Source organism: Bos grunniens, chromosome 15 (genome assembly GCF_055505025.1).
Source record: "Bos grunniens cultivar Pamir isolate PY7600 chromosome 15, Bosgru_T2T1.0, whole genome shotgun sequence".
Classification (NCBI taxonomy): Eukaryota; Metazoa; Chordata; class Mammalia; order Artiodactyla; family Bovidae; genus Bos; species Bos grunniens.
Genome location: NC_141179.1, coordinates 44,161,744 through 44,183,784, shown reverse-complemented (window position 1 = coordinate 44,183,784; position 22,041 = coordinate 44,161,744). Strand labels below are relative to the sequence as shown.

The following is a 22,041-nucleotide window of genomic DNA, read 5'->3' as shown; positions in this document are numbered from 1 at the left end:
TCTTCACCAAAGTATTCTTTATAGAAAAAGAGGAAAAAAGCATTTTTTTGTCTTTGAGGCCTCTCCATCTTCACCTACTACTAATCACTGCTACCACCGCCAGCAAAGCAGTTTTCCTTTTTCACCTGAATACAGTGTCCTAGATCCAAGAGCACTGCAGTACAGACCATTGCATTAGGAACCCTAACAGAAAATGCAACTTAGATGAATTTCAACAGCATACCAGCATACTGTTTTAGATCAATTCAGACATACAAAAGTACATTTTAGGCACAAGATTTTCTTGTGATCTTAATTTGTGGGGTGTCAAGCAGCAGAGTGTGACACCTCCCACTAGAACGGCTACAGTTAAAGACAGACAATACCAAATGTTAGTGAGGATGTACAGAAACTGAACCCTCATACATCGCTGGTTAAGAATGTAAAATGGTACAGCTATTTTAGAATACAATCTGGCAGACTCTTAAAAAGTTAAATATAAACTTACCTCTTTTAGGAATCTACCTGAGGGAAAGGAAAACATAGATCCAAAGCATATACACTGATATTCATAACAGCATTATTCCTAAGAATAAAAACCTGGAAATAATCTAAATGTCCATCAACTGATGAATGGAAAAAGAAAAAGAAAATGTGGTATATTCATGTAGCAGAATGCTATTCAGTAATAAGAAGTAATTAAGTACTGATACATGCTATAGCATGAATAAACCTCAAAAACATTATGCTGTGTGAAAGAAACCAGTCGTAGAAAAGCACACATTTTCTGAGTCTATTTATATGAAATGTCAAAGCAGAACAGTAATTATCCAGGGCTGAGGGTGGGCTTCTCTGGTGGCTCAGACGGTAAAGAATCAACCGGCAATGCAAGAGACCCAGGTTGAATCCTTAGGTCGGGAAGATCTCCTGGAGAAGGGAACCCGCTCCAGTATTCCTGCCTAGAGAATCACGTGGACTGAGGAGCCTGGCGGGCTATAGTCCACAGAGACGCAGAGTCAGACACAACTGAGGGACTAACACTTTCACTTCAATTTCAGGGCTGGAGGTAGGCATGGGATCAATGATAAATGGGCATCAGGGATCTTTTGGGGGTAATGGGAATGTTCTAAAACTGGATTTTAAAAAATGGATTTAAATTTGCTAAAATTTATAAAACTGTACACTTAATATGAGTGACATTTGAGGATGCAAATTATACATTAAAATTTTGTTAAAAAATAATAAAGTTTATGATGATTTCTCTACAGGGAGGCATCCTGCTGGAGTAGAAGCTGGATGGTCTACTGGCATCCATATGGCATGGTCAACCACAACAGGAATTCTGTAACTGGCACAGCTGGCCACTCCAGACTCCCCTGAAGCCTTTTTTGTGGAACAGAAATGGGGACCCCATATTAAAACTGGGGAAAAGAACTACTAGCTACCATAATAGAGTAATTGAACTCATTAGAGGTCCAAATTGAGGTAAAAGTGATCTACATTCCATTTCCTATAAAAGATAGAGAAAGAAAATCTTAAAATCCAGCCATGATGTTTCTAGGATAGTGCAGTCATTAAAATATGTAACTTCTTCTAAGAGTTGAGAGGGCAGGAAGAAGGTCTAATTATGCTGCTTTCTCACTAATCTTTGGCATTCGTGGACCAAGGAGAAGCTGGAATGTCTTTTTGGGAAATGCTAATTACACACAGGGCTTCTTTGTGCCATTTCACATTATCACAACCATCTAAGGTGTCTTAATTAATCTACAAAGCATCTCAATGAGACAGGTAGAGAGTAGGCTTATTACTCCTTTCAAAGTGGGGGCTGGGGATAAGGAAGAAGTAGGTAAGAGGGTATTGGAGAAGAGGATGGAAGAGCAATAGTTTAGATAACTAAATAGAATTCCAATGTCCAACATTTTCTTTCCTGTTTAGATACCATCAAAAACTGTTTCAGAAGCAGAAAAGATGGATTTTTTTCTTTTCTTACCTTGATCGTAACAGAACTTCTTTCTTCATATTTGCATTCACAGCGTAGACAGTATGCTTCTACGTCAGGACCCCGCACAGGCATGGGATCCACAACATGAAGGCAATCACTGAAAAAAAAGATAAAATACGGTCTAAATCTAACTGGATTTTCTACTCACACTGATCAAAACTTTCCTGAAATCCAGGATAATCACTGAGCTTACCCAATGAAATAAATAAGGAACACATAATCGGTAAGGGAAGTGAAATAATTTCCTCTCAATATTAGCAATTTGGTAAGATCTAACAGTCCAAGATGGAGAAGGAAATGGCAACCCACTCTAGTATTCTTGCCTGGAGAATCCCATGGACAGAGAAGCCCAGCAGGCTCTGGTCTATGGGGTCACAAAGAGTCAGACATGACTGAGCACACAACAGTCGAATAAACCGTTCGGTTCAGTTGCTCAGTCGTGTCTGACTCTTTGTGACCCCATGGACTGCAGCACCGCAGGCCTCCCTGTCCATCACCAATTCCTGGAGCTTACTCAAACTCATGTCCATTGCGTCGGTGGTGCCATCCAACCATCTCATCCTCTGTCATCCCCTTCTCCTCCTGCCTTCAATCTTTCCCAGCATCAGGGTCTTTTCCAATGAGTCAGTTCTTCACAACAGGTGACCAAAGTATTAAGAGTTTCAGCTTCAACAGCAGTCCTTCCAATGAATATTCAGGACTGATTTCCTTTAGGATGAACTGGTTGGATCTCCTTACAGTCCAAGGGACTCTCAAGAGTCTTCTCCAACACCACAGTTCAAAAGCATCAATCCTTTGGTGCTCAGCTTTATGGTCCAACTCTCACATCCATACATGACTACTGAAAAACCAAAGCTTTGACTAGATGGATCTTTGTCTCTGCTTTTTACTATGCTTTTTAGATTGGTCATAGCTTTTCTTCCAAGGAGCAAGCATCCTTTAATTTCATGGCTGCAGTCACCATCTGTAGTGATTTTGGAGCCCCCCCAAAACAAAGTCTGTCACTGTTTCCATTGTCTCCCCATTTATTTGCCATGAAGTGATGGTACCAGATGCCTTGAATTTAAGTTTTCTGAATGTGAGTTTTAAGCCAACTATTTCACTCTCCTCTTTCACTTTCATCAAGAGGCTCTTTAGCAAAGCAGAGAGGGTCTTCTTTGCTTTCTGCCATAAGGGTGGTGTCATCTGCATATCTGAGGTTATTGATATTTCTCCCGGCAATCTTGATTCCGGCTTGTGCTTCATCCAGCCTGCCATTTTGCACAATGTACTCTGCACAGAAGTTAAATAAGCAGGGTGACAATATACAGCCTTGACGTACTCCTTTACCAATTTGGAACTGTTGTTCCATGTCCAGTTCTAACTGTTGCTTCCTGATCTGCACACATATTTCTCAGGAGGCAGGTCAGGTCTTCTGGTATTCCCATCTCTTGAAGAATTTTTCCACAGTTTGTTGTGATCACACAGTCAGAGGCTTTGGCATAGTCAATAAAGCAGAAGTAGATGTTTTTCTGGAACTCTCTTGCTTTTTCAATGATCCAACCATGCTATGCTATGCTAAGTCACTTCAGTTGTGTCTGATTCTGTGCGACCCCATAGACAGCAGCCCACCAGGCTCCCCTGTCCCTGGGATTCTCCAGGCAAGAACACTGGAGTGGGTTGCCATTTCCTTCTCCAATGCATGAAAGTGAAAAGTGAAAGTGAAGTCGCTCAGTCGTGTCTGACCCTCAGCAACCCAAGGACTGCAGCCTACCAGGCTCCTCCGTCCATGGGATTTTCCAGGCAAGAGTACTGGAGTTGCGTGCCATCAACCATAAAGACACATATGTAGCAGCTATTTTTCAAAAGTGCTATTCACAGTTAAAAAAATGCACTTAAAAATCCCAAATGGGACTGAAAGCTACTTAGCAGATAAAGTCATATTTAGACTTGTTCATTTAGCAAGTAAAACTGCTAAACTGATTTAAGGTGATCTGGAGCATTATTCAAACGCGATTACCTCTTTTACGAATTAACTAACATTATTTGAACTGCCACATATGGTATATGAATGGCTAATCACACCTAACAGATGGTAAATTATGAAACTCTGAAAACTGAACACTAGAGTAAGAAACAATTACTTTTCTTAAGGAGTCTATTTAAAAAGCATGAAGAAGTAGGTTTAGGACAACAAAAATATTTAAAAATGAAAACATTACCTGGCAACAGTACATAAATAATAATAAAAGGCTGAATGTTTTTGTTGTTGGATGTTGTTTATCTTCTCCCCATTTGCCATTTATGGCTTATGAAAAAGCAATTCTACTCAGAAAATCTTATTTTCTAGAAGTCTGTCAATTCTAGGAAATAATTAAATTCTTACTCTTCACAGCTACTAAGAGCCCACTACTCTGATCCCCTTCAGCAAAGGTAGGCAAAGCTCTCCCGTCCTCCTGCCGGCCCCTCTCGTCATCTGTCCCTTAGGCAATTTTGGCTGCCTTAAGAACCACTACAGCATCCTGTCTCATTCAGGCTTCCTGTCTGTCTCACTCTACCCACCTTCTTGGCAGCACCCAATGCTCCAGGCTGATTCTTTCCTTTTGCCCTATCAGAACATACTTTTTTGTGTTCTGTTCCCTGTGAACTGTGGTAGAAGAAAGAAAACTCAAAACGGCATAACTGATAAAAGTTCCGTCAGTTTTCCTTAACAGGTTTTTTAATTTTAACAAAGGTAGTAATGAAAAAGTAAGTCTCAACTGGCAGAATTTCAAACAAGAGTAAGGTCCCAAACTTATGCCATACAGGTGTGTCGTATCTGTTCCAAACGTACTGAAGACCAGAAATGCATCCAGCTGGATGCAGGCATAAAACAGACAGAGGAAGCTAAATCCCACTGCAGGGGTATCTAGCTCAGAACCACGGAGGGCATGTAGCCCAGAACTCTCAGAGAGCTCACCTGCATGAGGTCAGACTACATGAACAGCTAAAAGGACTGGAATAAAAGGCTCCTGCCTCCTAGGACAGCTATATTTCTGTCTTGCTTTAAATGATTTAAGGTGACCTGGACTATTATTCAGGCTTCCCTGGTGGCTCAGATGGTAAAGCATCTGTCTGCAATGCAGGAGACCTGGGTTCGATCCCTGGGTTGGGAAGATCCCCTGGAGAAGGAAATGGCAGCCCACTCCAGTATTCTTGCATACGAGATTAATTCTTTTATGAATTAACCAACAATAATAAACTGCCACAGTGTGGCATATGAATAGCTAATTACACCTAACAGTTCCCCCCACCTCACCCCACCCATATTTCTTTGAACCTCAGGAAAATGAGATTTATCTCCTATTTAGTTTCCTAGATCAGCTTCAGAAGCCTTAGTCACAATACTTAAGAATTACTTGGGAATCTAAGTATTGAGTATTTCTTTGGAAGTACAAATACAGTTAATAACAAAGAGATTCTGAGTGCTGTGGAGGATGGGAAAGGAAACAGGAAGTTTGGTTCTGTCTAGCCAGTCATTGTAAACACAGAACCCAAATACATAACTCTTATTACTCTCAACTACAGCCACTTTAGGAACTAGGCAACACCTCCCCCTAGTGCCAAAAGGAGGACATTATCAGCTTTGAATCGCACCCCAACATAAACCAGGGATCTCAAACTTTTCTTAAGCTAGACAGTGTAGGTCAGTGATGGAGAAGGCAATGTCAACCCACTCCAGTACTCTTGCCTGGAAAATCCCATGGGTGGGGGAGGCTGGTAGGCTGCAGTCCATGGGGTCGCTAACAGTCGGACACGACTGATCAAGTTCACTTTCATGCATTGGAGAAGTAAATGGCAACCCACTCCAGTGTTCTTGCCTGGAGAATCCCAGAGATGGCGGAGCCTGGTGGGCTGCCGTCTATAGGGTCGCACAAAGTCAGACACGACTGAAGCGACTTAGCAGCAGCAGCAGCATAGGTCAATGAAAAATTAAAGCTGACAACTGGACAAAATGGAGGCCAGGAGGTAAATATATATAGGTATATTTACCAGGAAGTAAATACATTACATTTACCAGGAGGGAAATACTGGTATTTCCTGGTGGCTCAGTGGTAAACCTAACTGCTTGCAATGCAGGAGACCTGGGTTCGATCCCTGGGTTGGGAAGATACCCTGAAGAGGGGAATGGCAAGGCACTCCAGTATTCTTGCCTGGAGAATCCCATGGACAGAGGAGCCTGGCAGGCTACAGTCCACGGGGTCACAAAGAGTCAGGCATGACTGAGCTATTAACACTTTCACCTATATATATATGTGTGTGTGTGTGTGTGTATATATATATAGTGTCAGATAAGATGCCCATATATATATATATACATACACATACATATACACACACACACACACACATACACACACATACATACATATAAAGTCACATAAAATACTGGAAGCCTCGGAAGACTATAACATCTTGATTAATCATAACTTGTGTACCCTTCTAAAGCCAGTTAAAAACTTTCAGTGACATCTGTGAACCCAATCAGAGTAAAAGGCTAAGCTGCAGACAGGAAACAAGAGTGAGAAGGAAGAAAAATTCCAAAGCAAGCCTTGTTTTTAGCTGTTTATTTTCAAAGCTCCCTATTTTCACCAGTGAAGTGAAGTCGCTCAGTCATGTCCGACTCTTTGAGACCCCATGGACTGCAGCCTACCAGGCTCCTCCCTCCATGGGATTCTCCAGGCAAGAGTATTGGAGTGGGTTGCCATTTCCCTCCCCAGGGGATCTTCCTGATCCAGGGATCGAACCTGGGTCTCCTGCATTCCAGGCAGACACTTTAACCTCTGAGCCACCAGAACTGGTTTTCACCAGTAACCAGGGATAAATGACATGTGAGAGTGAGTGAGTGAAGTCACTCAGTCGTGTCCAACTCTTTGCGACCCCATGGACTGTAGCCCACTAGGCTCCTCCATCCATGGAATTTTCTAGGCAAGAGTACTGGAGTGGGTTGCCATTTCCTTCTCCAGGGGAATCTTCCCGACCCGGGGATCGAACCCGGTTCTCCCGCATCGCAGGCAGACGCTTTACTCTCTGTAAACCTGGAGTAACAAAAAGTCCGTGAAAAGATTAGAGCTAAACACTTGAACAATGAGTTCATTTGCCGCTCAAGTAACAAGTGTCATACTCTATTACTGATAACAGAGTAAACTGATTGTAAGTGCTCAATACATTTGGGAAATTTACAGGAATAACTTATGTGAGTTTTCTTTTCATATAAAATAACTTGCGGATATAATACTTAAAAGAACAGCCATTATCACTTTGTAATACAAGACAGTTTAAAGTGGAACACAGAAGTTCTCAAGAACACACTTACCAAATGTCAGATTAAACTTAAATGGGAACTTACGGACTGAATTTCATGGGAAAAATAGACAACGGTATCAAAAAGCTAAACATGTTCAAAGTCTGCATTTTCTTATTCAAAGTCAGCTTGGAATATTGTAACCGAATGAATTTAATTCTGCTTTCAAACTTTTTGGTCTATTTCACTGTGAAATCAGGTACATGTTACCAGTATTGTAACATCTGGAGCTATTTTTCTTCTATGCCTATCCTGGCAGTCTTCCATTGCAAACCATAAAATGTCCCAGTCCAGGGTAAGGAGCCCACCTATCCTTAAATGACTGCTTCCCAATCATTTTACAGCACGTGTAGAAAAAGCTATCATTTGTAAGGTTCACTGGGATAAACAGAGAAGACTGCTGGTGACAAACCAGTCAGGATCCCAGTCCTTGCCAGATTATATACCAAGGGTTGAAGGGATCAATGACTTGGCATGTCTATAACCTATTGGCCCACCAATTGGTAAACTCTGGTATCTATGGCTCATTCCCACTCCTTCCTGAGCCTTCTGACACTTTTAAACATAGTCTCCTATATCTGACAATATAGCATCAAAACCTACAAGTTATAAAAACTTATATTATATTGTATTATATCTTGTATATATCTGTATTATAACCCAGATAAATGAGGCTTGCTTACATTCAACTGAGAAGCAAGAAGGGCCTAAATTTAAGGGCACACAGAAAGAAGGATAGCTATGGGGAGTTCAGGTGCCACAAACTCAGCCCCACCCCAATGTAAAACCCTCCCTGCCTGGGGCTTTTGGCTACATTCGTTTAGACTTACTTGATACACTCAGGGTCTTACTCTCATTTTTTCAAATGGAAATGGAATTCAACACTTTTGCTTAAAAATAAATACTTAAAAAGAAAACAATACATTGGATGAATATCCAGTGCTAACAGTGACAACCAAAGAAAGAAATGCAACAGGTAATTCAGTAACACAGAATACTTACCAGTCTTTTTGGGATATATTCTTATTATAAATATGCCCAGAATTATCTTTATAGGGAGGACAGATACATTTACATCGGACATCCTCAGAATTCTGTAACAAAATAGAAACTTAGTATAGCTTGTTGACAGTTTATCATCAATATTTTTAGAAACTGCAACTTACACATTTTGTTAAGCATCCCCTGTCAAGTATTCTAAAACTATTCATTTAAATTTTTCAATAACTTTAAGAGATACAAATTTTTTAAAAACCATTGGCAATGCTCATGAATAATTATATAATACATAAAATTATTTTGAAATAATACCTAGTATCTGTGGTTTAATCACATTTTTCAGTCACGTGACAAAATTGTGCTAACATTATCATCATCTATCTGCCAGTAGGAAGACACAGTAGATGGACAGCTGTTCCTGCAAATAAGAATGTTGATTACCGAAGGATTAGGAAATATCAAACTAAAAATTGCAGAACAAGTCACAATTCTACCCATCATCCTTCCACCCTTTGGTATAAAGGCACTGATATGCATAAAGTGAGTTGGGCCAGACTTCTAAAGAAGGGATGAAGTTTTAGAGGCACTCAGCTACAACAAAAAAGGAAGTACATAAAGGAAGTAGCTTGAATGTAGCTGAGACCAGTTTGGTATACTCTTCCCAGGAAACTTTGCTTCTAATCCCTGGGAGACAGAGGACAACTACTGAAAAAGCAAGTTTGAAGAAGTGAAGAAGAGGTGACTACATTTATGAATAGAAGGAGTAGGAGATGCTTTCTCAGCAAAGGGGAACTAATCTCAGAAGGAAGGCAGTGGCTCATTAGTCTCCAGAGGACCCAGCCCAGAACTCCTATATATAGTGGTATGTCTGGCAGAGTTGTTAAGTCATTTACTCATTCAGCAGCTACTTAGCATTTGTCCTATGCCAGAACTTGAGCGAAATGAGGTGGATTCAGATAAGTCTAAGACATGGTTCCTGCCCACAATTAGGACACACCCAAGTAAAGAAGACTGACAAATACATGGTTACAGTAATATACCACTTAAAGCGATGACAGCAGATATGCAGAAGGTGCCATCAGTGTTTTGAAAATCAGGAGACTTGATGCTGTCCCTTTTTCTGAAGGGAACTGGGGAAGATTTCAAAAAGAAACCTTGACATAAACAACAAGGATCTGCTATAATAACCTATAATGAAAACGAACCTGAGTTATTTTCTGTACACTTGAAACTAACACAGCATTATAAATATTTCAATAAAAAAACAGAATCCCTGACCAAACCTCCCCATCTGTATGCCTGTCACTCATCTTTCCTAGCCCCTGTATTTAAAGGTATTATAGAGTAAAGCTCCAATTTAAAAAATGCAAATATCATTCTCTTTTCCCATCATATTAATGTGAATGCCTTCTGTTTCCTCCAGTAATGAGCCATCTCATCAAGGAGGAAGCACAGGGCAGGTCTGGAGGGTATGGGCATGAAGGGGACTAGAGAGCAGCATGAGGGTAAAGTAAGAGATAGATGGGTTCCAGGTTGGAAATTTACTATTAGTCACCTCCTCAGATGGTGACTGCAGCCACGAAATTAAAAGACATTGGCTCCTTGGAAGAAAAGCTATGACAAACCTAAATAGCGTATTAAAAAGCAGAGACATTACTTTGCCGACAAAGGTCTGTCTAGTCAAGGCTATGGTTTTTCCAGTAGTCATGTATGGATGTGAGAGTTGGACCATAGAGAAGGCTGAATGCTGAAGAATTGATGCTTCTGAACTGTGGTGTTGGAGAAGACTCTTGAGAGTCCTTTGGACTGTAAGGAGATCAAACTAGTTAATCCTAAAGGAAATAAATCCTGAATATTCATTGGAAAGACTGATGCTGAAGCTGAAGCTCTAATACTTTGGCCACCTGATGCAAAGAACTGACTCATTAGAAAAGACCCTGATGCTGGGAAAGATTGAAGGCAGGAAATGAAGGGGAGGACAGAGGATGAGATGGTTGGATGGCATCAATGGATAAGAGTTTGAGTAAGCTCCGGGAGATGGTGAAGGACAAGGAAGCCTGGTGTGCTGTAGTCCATGAGGTGGCAGAGTCAGACATGACTGAGCGACTCAACAACAACCGTCCTCTTTGCATTTTTTGAGATAAGATACAGGTGGGCTCCAGTTGAGGAATTTACAGCCAACAAAAACAGGGTAAATAGCCAGTCTTTGTCTCTTACCTGAAGGGACTAATCATGGCAAGGACAAAGTAAGGAAAAAATCCTGTCTGATAAGGGAGATACTACACATGCACAGAAAGGCTCCTTGGAATCAAAAGTCAGAGGATAATTTCAGGCCATAATCAGTCTTGCTCCTCCCAGAAGCCGTCACTTTCAGATCCATCTTGGCTATGGTATGCGTGCACACCCCCAGGGAGGGTCCTGAGACAAATTAACCGGGGGTGGGGGTGGGCCAACAAAGCAAGGTGGCTGGCCGAGGGAAGAAGACCCGGAAAACTGCCCCTTTACAAAGGATTTAAATTTCCCAAAAGCTCGACTCTCTGAGCTTGCCCATGAGCCTTTCCGCATGTACTTTTCTTTTCAACAAACTTTTTACTTTACTCTTTACCTTCTGCCTCCTTGCCTGCTTTCGTTCTTGACTAGACAGGTATGACTAGGGACCCTAGCCCTAACTGTTGGCTCCTGTGGTCCAGTGGTTAGGACTCCCCATCTGTGAAACTAAGATCTGGCTTCCAGCCACTGCTGCTGCCGCTTACTGCTATGAGCGTCAGAAACCAAGGGGATGAGAAGGGCCAAGAAATGGAGCAGAGAAGAAGGCCACAACTTCACCTCTCCTATAGTTTGGATCCTCCCTTACCCACTAAATTATCAAGAAAAGGCAAAAAAGGGGCTAGGAGGTCCTGGAGGGAGTGAGGTGAGGATATGAGGCCGGTGAGAGACTCTGTAGGTCCTTCCTTTTGAGAAAGAAGGCTGCCAGGAGAGGCAAGTTCCTACAGTGGGAAGGGAATCTGTTCAGGGATGAGTTGAGAGGAGTTAGTTCCTAAGAGGTAAGACACCTGTGAGCTGGGGGCTTCCTATACGGGCTTGGGGAATTTCGGAGGGTGGTCCGTGAGGCTGGTGAAGGGGGACAGTAGACTGTCAGAGCTTAAGTGTAAAGCTCAAGTTAAAAGCTCTCAGAGTTGGAAAGGCTGTAAAGTTGGAGGTGGGTCCTGTCGGGGCTGGGAAGGGAAATTTAAGGAGCCGGACATGCTGTCCGGGCCCCGTCTGGACCAATGGGGCGGGGTCGGGTGTCAGCGCCGGAGGTGGGAGGGGGTGAGGGCGGGGGCTGTCCGGCTGTCAGGGCTGGAGGGCGGGAATGCCATCCGGCTGTCCGGAGTGTTTCGGGCGGGGGTCTGCCAGGGCTGTGACGCCAGGGATCGGGCTGGCAGGGCTGGCGGAGGACTGGGGTGGGGCTCAGGTGGACAAGGCCGGAGGCAGCGGAGGAGCGCCAGTCTGAAGCAAAGGCTGGGAGGGACTCACCTTGGCGGCGTCTGACAACTGCACCAGCAGCAGCACAGAGAGCGCCAGGCAGGACAAGCTGAGCATGGAGGCGAGACGAAGGAGGCCGGCCCACAGAGTCGCCATCGCGGCCAGGCCCAGCAGTCGCCACAGCCGGAGCCCCCGAGACCAGCTCCCGGCCGGGCTCCGGCTCGGGCTCCTCCGCCCGCACTTCCGTCTGGGCCCTCGCGTCACGGGCCGCGCCGGGTCAGCTACAAAAAGCATTCGACCCGGAAACGGTTCCTGGTGCGGAGGCCGGGAGGCTGCAGCGTGCCCTAGAAGCTTAGGCGGCCTGTCGCGGGCACAACCTGCGCTCGGCGGAGCTTCGAGGCGCTAGGATGTCTTTCCCCGGCACAGAGGCAGCCGGGCCGCGGACCACCAGTGAGCTGGGAGGCCCTCCCATCCAGGGAGACCCCCCCTCTCGCGCCCATCCCCCGCAGAAAGCCCGGGCTGTCAGATCCCCTAGCAAGCCCGGGGTTCACCGGAGTGACCCCTGCGAGGCCGGAGCCGTTCGTTGCCAGCCTTAGGAGGACGGAGTGAGCCCCAGCCTCAGAAATTGCTGAGAGGCGGCCCGTCCCGGCCGGCGCAGGCGGGGTGGGTGCTAAGCTTGAGAACAGGTATGATACCGACCGAGCCATCCCTTCCCCAGAAGCCCACCCGCAGTTAGAGGGTCGAGGGGTCCTCTCCGGCACTTTGGTACTGACCTGCGGCCCACTCGCCTCCCGGGGGCTGCTAACAATCTGTGAGCTGCCTACGTGGGTGTGGCCTCCGTTGGGGGCTCCTCGCTGCCCTTCCGCTGGGGGCTGACCGCTTAGGCCCGGCCTGCCGCCAGGAACTGGGCAACAGCAGAGGGGCTGGGCCGGGCCAGGCCAGGCTCCGGAAGGTGTGGAGTTGGCGAAAGAATTACCCTAGTAGCCGCCTCCGCCCAAGATTTCAGAAGATAGGGGATCACGGTACTACAATCCTGTTCAGGGCGGCTGGCTCCTAACTCAAAACTGGGGGACCGCTGATGATCTTTCCCAGAGCGGGTCATCCTGAAGGATAATTTGGGAGAACCCTGGAGATGGTACAGTCTCTCCAATTAAAATATTTTTCAGTTAGTAGTGGAAAGGGCATAGTAAAGATCTTGGGCCAAACACTTCCTTTTTCTGGGCTTAGTATGAGGAGATTGAACTCTTATATGTTGATTTCAAATTTTGCTTTCATGGAATACCCGTGTTTCTTTCTCTAAGCAAAACTTAAAAGTGGTCTTTTCCTAGTTTGTGGAAATGCTTTAATAGATTGAATTTTCTCAGTATTTTTTCTCACATGTGATTCTTGTTGCTGCTAGACTAACACAAGAAGGTGTCTGATATTATGCCAAGTATTTTTAGACCCTTTCAGTCCCAAATGGCAGGACTAGATGACCTTTCACGAAGGCCCCTCCAGGCTGCCCTGTCAGTTTCGTTGTCAGATTTTCTTAGCGGGTAGCCTACTGGCCAGTGTCAAATGTGTCTGACTGTAATGCACTTGTGGATTCGTGATTGCTAAAAGCAATCTCATCAGCAAGTTTGGGATCAGTTTAGGGTTAGCTGTCTAGGTCTGGATCTGAAGGAGTGCTTTTACTCTTTTCTGAAACCTCAGAGGCCTTCCCTTCTTCAAATTTGTTCTCAGGGCCCTGACTAGGGGCACAGAGATCTAGAGGAATATATAGTACTGCCTCAGCAAGTACACTCAGTCTGGGCAGAATTTTAGAGTTACAATGACTGACATTGTAGCCACTAGCCCCAGGTGGGGACTGAGCACCTGAAGTGTGACTGACTGGAATTGGGATACACTATAAGTGTAAAAATGTACTGAATTTCAAAGATTTAACATAAAAACCATATTAAAATATCTCATGTTAACCATAAAGCCAATGTTTTTATATTTAGGTTGAAATATTTTAGATGCATTAGGTTAAATAAAACATTAAAACAATTTCACTTTTTATTTTTACTTCTTAAATGTAGCTACTAGGAAATTTAATGTTTATATTAGACATACCTGTTCTAGAATGTAAGATGTGGCTGCCCAGAGTAGAGTGACTGTACAATGATTGGTTGCCTGGCTAGAGTCTGAAGGAAGGCTCAGACCTGGGTAAGGAGAAGGGCGACAGCTGAACTGGCACAGCGAGAGCCCAGGACTGGTGGGGGTGGGGTGGGGGTGGGGGCGTATATGGCACGAAACATACGATTCCAGTGATCCAGTGGAAGTGAAGGAGTTGGTTCTTATTCTGCCCTGCTCATACCTAGATAACTCCTGCTTTCCCCTTAGGTCAGAGGTCTTCTCAACTAGAAAGCCTTCCCTAACTTACGTGCATTTCCATCTGTATTTGTGCAGATTTGTTTCCTAACCTAATCTGTTATGAATCTGTTTTCATATCTGCCTCTGAACTCCCAACCTCCACCCAAACTTGGCAGTCTTTGAGGGCAAGGCTTTTCATTATCTTTGTACCTGGAGACTGCTGCTGCTGTTGCTAAGTCGCTTCAGTTGTGTCCGACTCTGTGCAACCCCATAGACGGCAGCCCACCAGGCTCCCCTGTCCCTGGGATTCTCCAGGCAAGAACACTGGAGTGGGTTGCCATTTCCTTCTCCAATGCATGAAAGTGAAAAGTAAAGTGAAGTCACTCAGTCGTGTCCGACTCTTAGTGACCCCATGGACTGCAGCCTACCTGGAGACTGGGATAGAGTAAAAACCAATAAATGTTTGTGGGGACCTGGAAAAGGGAAAAAGGAATAGAAGAGGCTCCTCTGGTCAGTCTCCAAGAACTAGGTGCCTACAGTACTTGAATCCCTACTTCCTTTGTGACCATGAGAGGGTGATGCTGAGATGCCCTAAGAAGTGCATGTGGGATCTGGGCACCATAGTAGGTCAGTCAGTCAGTTCTGTTGCTCATTCGTGCCTGACTCTTTGCAACCCATGGGAGGTAGGAGAGGGAAGATTTCTGACCTAGGATCTTCCTAGACCTTCAAGTCACATCAGGGTTGTTCTGTTTACAGACAAGACTGGCCTCAGTGAGTACGCACTCTTTTTCCTGCTTCCGTGTGACTAGGTTTCCTTCAGTTCAGTCGCTCAGTCATGTCCGACTTTTTGCGACCCCATGTATCGCAGCACGCCAGGCCTCCCTGTCCATCACCAACTCCCGGAGTTCACGCAGACTCACATCCATCGAGTCAGTGATGCCATCCAGCCATCTCATCCTCTGTCATCCCCTTCTCCTCCTGCCCCCAATCCCTCCCAGCATCAGAGTCTTTTTCCAATGAGTCAACTCTTCACATGCGGTGCCAAAGTACTGGAGTTTCAGCTTCAGCATCAGTCCTTCCAAAGAAATCCCAGGGCTGATCTCCTTCAGAATGGACTGGTTGGATCTTGCAGTCCAAGGGAATCTCAAGAGTCTTCTCCAATACCGCAGTTCAAAAGCATCAATTCTTTGGTGCTCAGCTTTCTTCACAGTCCAACTCTCACATCCATACATGACCACTGGAAAAACCATAGCCTTGACTAGACAGACCTTTATTGGCAAAGTAATGTCTCTGCTTTTCAATATGCTATCTAGGTTGGTCATAACTTTTCTTCCAAGGAGTAAGCATCTTTTAATTTCATGGCTGCAGTCACCATCTGCAGTGATTTTGGAGCCCCCAAAAATAAAGTCTGACACTGTTTACACTGTTTCCCCATCTATTTCCCATGAAGTGATGGGACCGGATGCCATGATCTTTGTTTTCTGAATGTTGAGCTTTAAGCCAACTTTTTCACTCTCCACTTTCACTTTCTTACTCTAATCCATTTAAGGAGTGAAAAGTCCAAGTTCACCTTCCTACCAGGCATGGGCCCTCTCACTTTGTAAAACCTAAAAAATGCCCTGGTGGGGGATAGTCAGAAGAGTAAGAAGAGTCTTCTCTAAATTTTAAGTGTGGAAGTCAGAAGGTTAGGAAGCAGACATGACAATTTATGGATCTGGGACAGATGGATCTGGGACTAAGGTTTTGCTAGCTCTGTCTGCAGTCCCCTCACCCCCTTTCCCCTCCAGTGCTCAACAGCTCTCTGGCCACCCCAGTCTTATTTCTCCACATCATCCTTTCTGATCTACTCAGCACTCTCCCAGGCTGTGCAGCACAGAACAAATGGAGTCATGCAGAGTCAATATGATGGTTTCCATGGACTGTCTCCAGTGGTTACAGCAGGACACACACACACCCCCAGAAGTTCTGAACGTACCCTAGGAATGTCTTATATGAGCCCTCTCCTTTACCATGTGCATCACCAGGGTGCTGCCTCCCACTTAAGCCCCCTTTAGTGAGATTGTCTGCTGCCTGCCATGTGAAAAGCCACATAAGTGTACCATGCTGTCATTTGCTGGCTCCCACCACTGTAACAACAATATATGAGGCCAGGATTATGTCTGTTCCTAAGGCGATGGCACCCCACTCCAGTACTCTTGCCTGGAAAATCCCATGGATGGAGGAGCCTGGTAGGCTGCAGTCCATGGGGTTGCTAAGGGTCAGACACGACTGAGCGACTTCACTTTCACTTTTCACTTTCATGCATTGGAGAGGGAAATGGCAACCCACTCCAGTGTTCTTGCCTGGAGAATCCCAGGGACGGGGGAGCCTGGTGGGCTGCCATCTATGGGGTCACACAGAGTCGGACACGACTGAAGTGACTCAGCAGAGATGCTGTTATCAGCAACAGTTGACAAGTTACTTGGGTCTGAAATAATAACACAGCAACAGAAGGTTTAGTACCAAAGTAAGGAGAATTTTTAAAGTTTCTTTGAGAAGGGTGCTAAATCAGTATTCCTGGTTTCCCAGTATCTTGCTGCTGCTGCTGCTGCTAAGTCGCTTCAGTCATGTCCGACTGTGCGACCACACTGATGGCAGACCACCAGGCTCCCCCGACCCTGGGATTCTCCAGGCAAGAACACTGGAGTGGGTTGCCATTTCCTTCTCCAATGCATGAAAGTGAAAAGTGAAAGTGAAGTCGCTCAGTCGTGTCTGACTCTTAGCGACCCCATGGACTGCAGCCCACCAGGCTCCTCCATCCATGGGATTTTCCAGGCAAGAGTACTGGAGTGGGGTGCTGTTGCCTTCTCCTCCCAGTATCTTACATCTTAACAATACCTGAGGAAAATAGTTCCTCCTTTCTGACTACTAGTATTTTCAAATAAATGAAACACTGTATTGTATTCATTTTTATTTTTACCAATAGAGTACATTAATTTTTTTGGCCATGCAGAACTTTGACCAGGGATCCATCCTATGCCCCCTGCAGTGGAAGCACAAAGTCCTAACCACTGGTCATCCAGGGAAGTTCCCAGTATAGTACATTTTAAAAAACCAAATGGTACTTCACAGCTGACCCTACCCCAGCCCTCTGCACGCTGAATTTCTACTCCCCAGAGGTAACCTTATCTTTTATAATGCTCTTTTGGGATTTATCTCCATTTCTTAATAGCATCCCTATACTACTAGTTCTCAATTCTTCAGTTTGGACTATTATTTTGCTTCTTGATATAGGAAATAAGCTATGTATTTACACTCCAATTCCCTCTCATAAACACATGTATTATTTCTTCATCCTCCATCATGCCTCAATATCTATGTTATCTTACTTAGGTAAAATAACAATTCCTTATATTATTATGACTGTGTACATATTTATTCATAGTTGATCCAATTAGCATAACATAATTTCATTTACTTTTTTTGATTGAAGTTAGCCATTGCCTCTTTTCCCAATTTATCCCAAACTCTCAACACTTTCAAACACATCATATTGCCTATCAGTTTATATTTTTTTAATTGAAGACAACCATCCAGGGGTCCATCATCCTTTTTCATACTGGACTAGTTATTCTTTAAGCCTACCACCCATGTTTTGCCCTAGAATAATTTAATCATTTCTTCTCAATTTCTACCCCTTTTTATTCTTCTGAAAGATTTCTATCTTGCAACTCTTCCCTGGAATTTTCACATTTCTGTTACTGTGTTTTAAATTTACTACTTTCTTGACCACCCATTCCCCTTCTAAATAGCAATCTGTTCCATCTGGGAATATACCTTACTTCTCTGAGGATATTTCTAATGTTTTGAGTTTGTCAGTCTTTGTTTCTGGTTTGTTTTTTCCTGTTAGAAGCTTTTTTCTTTGGCCACGGTGTGCAGCTTGCAGGCTTTTAGTTCCCTGACCAAGGATTGAACCCAGGTCCCTGGCAGTGAAAGCAGAGTCCTAACCACTGGACTGCCGGGGAACTTCCAGAAGCTTTTCTTAAATGTTTGGAGAACTTTGTCTATCCATTCCTATGAAGAGTGAGACATTAGAAAACGGGTTGGAAGCTCTGTGTACACAGACAAGGCTTGTAATTAGTAGAACACACTACAGTATTTCTCAGACTTCTGGTTGCAAACCCATTAATGGTTTGTAAAATCCACTTAATCACTTGCAACCAAATTTTTTTCCCCAAATGACAGATTAGAGTAGAAAATACTATATCAGAATACATCATAGGAAAAAAATTGTTTTGTGAAACTTTGGTTTCAAACACATACACATATATACATCATATACACATATAATGTACTAAGTCAATTCCATAGAATGGGAATTTCTTATTGTGGGTGTTTTTTCAAAGAAGTTGGAAAAAATACCACTTAAGCTGGTCAAGGAGATCTCCAGCTGCTAAGATGCATTCTTTTACTTGGAAAGAGGTAAGTTTCTCTGGAGAAAAATTCTCTAAACTCCTGCCTGCTGGTCTGGTAGCCAATGTTCAATCAAGTATTTGTTGAGCACTTTCTATCTGCTAAACGCTCTTCTAGGTGCTTGGTATATAACGATGTGTAAAACATAAAACTTTCTGCCCTCCTGGAAACTAACATTCTAGTCAGGGGAACAAACAATAAAAACAGTTAAGTTATACAGTATTTAGGTGTCATGCTATGAAAAGACAGTAACAAGGGGAAACTGAAAGAGGCTAGATGTGGTAGGAGTGGTGAATGTTCTGATTATGTCGTGAATGAAGTATGAAAGCAAGGCCATCGTCTGAGAAGGCAATGTTAGAGACGAGAAGAAAGGAGAAGGTGTGAAATAACTCAGGAACATAGCCCATCAAACTAGAGTGAAGTTGCCCAGTCATGTCCGACTCTTTGCGACCCCCGTGGACTGTAGCCCACCAGGATCCTCCGTCCATGGGATTCTCCAGGCAAGAATTCTGGAGTGGGTTGCCATTTCCTTCTCCAGGGAATCTTCCCAACCCATCAAACTAGAGCCCATGGCCAAATCCTGTTTTTGTACAGTCTCCTAGCTAAGAATAATTTTTATACTTTAAATGGCTGGGGGAAAAAAAAACTAAAGATGAATACTAAATTGTGACATGTAAAAATTACATAAAATTCAGATTTCATTTACTTACATATTGCCTTTGGCTACTTTCTTGTTACAACGGCAAAGTAGAGTAGTTGTAAAAGAGATTGTATGACTCGAAAAGCCTAAAATACTTATCTGGCCTCTTGCAGAAAAAGGTTGCATCTAGCATAAGAAAGAATGACTAGCAAAATACGATTGTTGGGCAGTGTTAAGGGCCTGAGAGTTATGGACATGAATTCAAAATGAGGCCAGTCAGCATGGCTGCTGCATAAAAGTAGGCAAAGAGCTGGCTCTGACTAAAATTGTAGTTTTGCGAAGTGAGTGTAACAAAAAGAGGGTAAACCGAGTTTAAAGTATTTGCAAGTGGGGAAAAAAAAAAGGAATTTCATAAAGAGGCTAGTTACAGGTCCAGTAGTGCATCCGATACAGCCACATATGTCATTATATTCAAATTCTACTTCTCAAAACAGTGGCTTTCAAATTGAACACCATTCTTCCTCTTACTGTTAACTAGTAGAGAAATCATAAAAATTATCTTTTCATCTATGCAATGCAAAATGGATATACTTAAAAACTGAATATAATTGATCATGCTTTTAATACTTGTTCTAAAAAAATGTATGTTTAATCCCCAAACATTGTACAATATTAAACATTCTGTATGGTTAAAACACGACAAACAGTTTTGAGTTAATGTCAGATAAGAATTTTCTTATTCAATAGCAAATATTTAAACAAAGGTTTTGCAAAATTCTCATTGGTCTTTGTTTTCTGATTAGGTCACATTTTTAGCCTGGTCTACAAAGTCTGTAATATTTTTCTCATATTATCACAAAGAAATCACCTCCAAACCAACCAAATTAATTTAAAAATAGAGAATGCCTCTCTTTTAATCAAGAATAGTCAGTTCCTTAAAAAAAAAAAAAAGGCATATTTAAATGAATCGTAACCAGTGACTCAGGGATTTAAGTTGCTTATGAACAGAGGAGAGAAACTCAGGGAAGTTAGGGACAATGAAAGGTGATAATCAAGGGAGTATTGCAATCAAGCTGCTAGAAGAAGTCTGGAAGATAGAGTTGGTGGTCAGAGAGTCGGATACCTGAGCCTAAGATCACAGAGGGGTTACAGTCTGGGATAATAAACAAGATCTAGGTATGACCATGAAAATGAATGGCAAGGAATAGTGGAGGATAAATCAGTGGAAGACTTTATTCAAGGAACCAGTATATCAGAGTGTTGAAAAAATCATCCATATATGTAATTAAATCACCAAGAATTAAATCTGGAGTAGTGTTGGGGGGAGTGAAATGAACCAAGAGCTGAACTTACTGAAAAAGGAGGGGCAATGACCCAGGGGCTTGTAGACTTTGTGGATGATTAACAACAATGAAGGGACCTAAGTGATATAATTTGATGGCATGAGACTCAAAGCTGGGGAGTTTTAAGGGAAAGCATAGGAAGAAGTGTCTGCAAGAATAGGGTACAAAGAGACCATCTACCCCATCTTTATGACCACTAATAAAACTGTGGGAGAAAAAACTACCTTGAGAGGGCTGCAGCAAAAGCACTGGCCTAAGAGAACAACCACATTTCAGGGTTTGGGGACCCAAGTAAAGGAAAGGGGAATCTGGTGCTCCACAACGCTGAACCTTAAACCTCCATTTTCAGTAGGATGCCTCTCCTATCAGCTACCAGTTGTTCTTTTTTCTTTTTTGATGTAGAATACCAGTCCTGCTTATTTAACTTATATGCAGAGTACATCATGAGAAACGCTGGGCTGGAATAAGCACAAGCTGGAATCAAGATTGCCAGGAGAAATATCAATAACCTCAGATATGCAGATGATACCACCCTTATGGCAGAAAGTGAAGAGGAACTAAAAAGCCTCTTGATGAAAGTGAGAGAGGAGTGGAAAAGTTGGCTTAAAGCTCAACATTCAGAAAACAAAGATCATGGCATCTGGTCCCATCACTTCATGAGAAATAGATGGGGAAACAGTGTAAACAGTGTCGGACTTTATTTTGGGGAGTTTCAAAATCACTGCAGATGGTGATTGCAGCCATGAAATTAAAAGACACTTACTCCTTGGAAGGATAGTTATGATCAACCTAGATAGCATATTGAAAAGCAGAGACATTACTTGGCCAACAAAGGTCCATCTAGTCAAGGCTATGGTTTTTCCAGTAGTCATGTATGGATGTGAGAGTTAGACTGTGAAGAAAGCTGAGCACCAAAGAATTGATGCTTTTGAACTGTGGTGTTGGAGAAGACTCTTGAGAGTCCCTTGGACTGCAAGGAGATCCAACCAGTCCATTCTGAAGGAGATCAGCCCTGGGATTTCTTTGGAAGGAATGATGCTAAAGCTGAAACTCCAATACTTTGGCCACCACATGCGAAGAGTTGACTCATTGGAAAAGACTCTGATGCTGGGAGGGATTGGGGGCAGGAGGAGAAGGGGATGACAGAGGATGAGATGGCTGGATGGCATCACTGACTCGATGGATGTGAGTTTGAGTGAACTCCGGGAGCTGGTGATACACAGGGAGGCCTGGCGTGCTGCGATTCATGGAGTCACAAAGAGTAGGACATGACTGAGCGACTGAACTGAACTGAACTAAACCAGTTGTTCTTGGTGGCTCCAACTAGTTCAGTTTCTCCAGAGAATAAACAAATGAATGGAATGACTAACGGGTGAGGGTCTCAGGTCTAACTTTATAGTCTTTTAAGTAATCATCTTGTTTTTTAGTGGCTCATGCAATCTTTGGTGATAGATATTTTACCACTATAAAAGAGAGCAAATTAAAAATTTTATGAGATGTTATA

General features: G+C 43.3%; 1 protein-coding gene and 1 long non-coding RNA gene across 6 annotated transcripts in view; one reads left to right on the top strand and one right to left on the bottom strand.

Moving 5' to 3' along the window:
- The window catches only part of TMEM9B (TMEM9 domain family member B), an 18,688-nt gene extending 6,000 nt beyond the window's left edge, over window positions 1-12,688 (bottom strand). For 2 of the 5 annotated variants that reach the window (XM_086340147.1, XM_086340148.1), the window contains exons 1-3: window positions 11,820-12,001; window positions 8,307-8,398; window positions 1,970-2,078 (exon numbers count right to left, since the gene is read on the bottom strand). In XM_086340147.1, the coding sequence (XP_086196273.1) occupies window positions 1,970-2,078; window positions 8,307-8,398; window positions 11,820-11,924 (306 nt within the window). In that variant the 5' untranslated portion in view covers window positions 11,925-12,001. Of the gene's footprint in view, window positions 1-1,969; window positions 2,079-8,306; window positions 8,399-8,615; window positions 8,722-9,343; window positions 9,492-11,819; window positions 12,002-12,541 lie in introns of those variants that run through there. The other 3 variants (XM_086340152.1, XM_086340149.1, XM_086340150.1) reach the window with 3 other exon arrangements.
- LOC147357773 (uncharacterized) lies at window positions 12,076-22,041 on the top strand. Its single transcript, XR_015142091.1, has 2 exons — window positions 12,076-12,454; window positions 20,940-22,041. It is a non-coding gene; the product is annotated as an uncharacterized LOC147357773 (long non-coding RNA).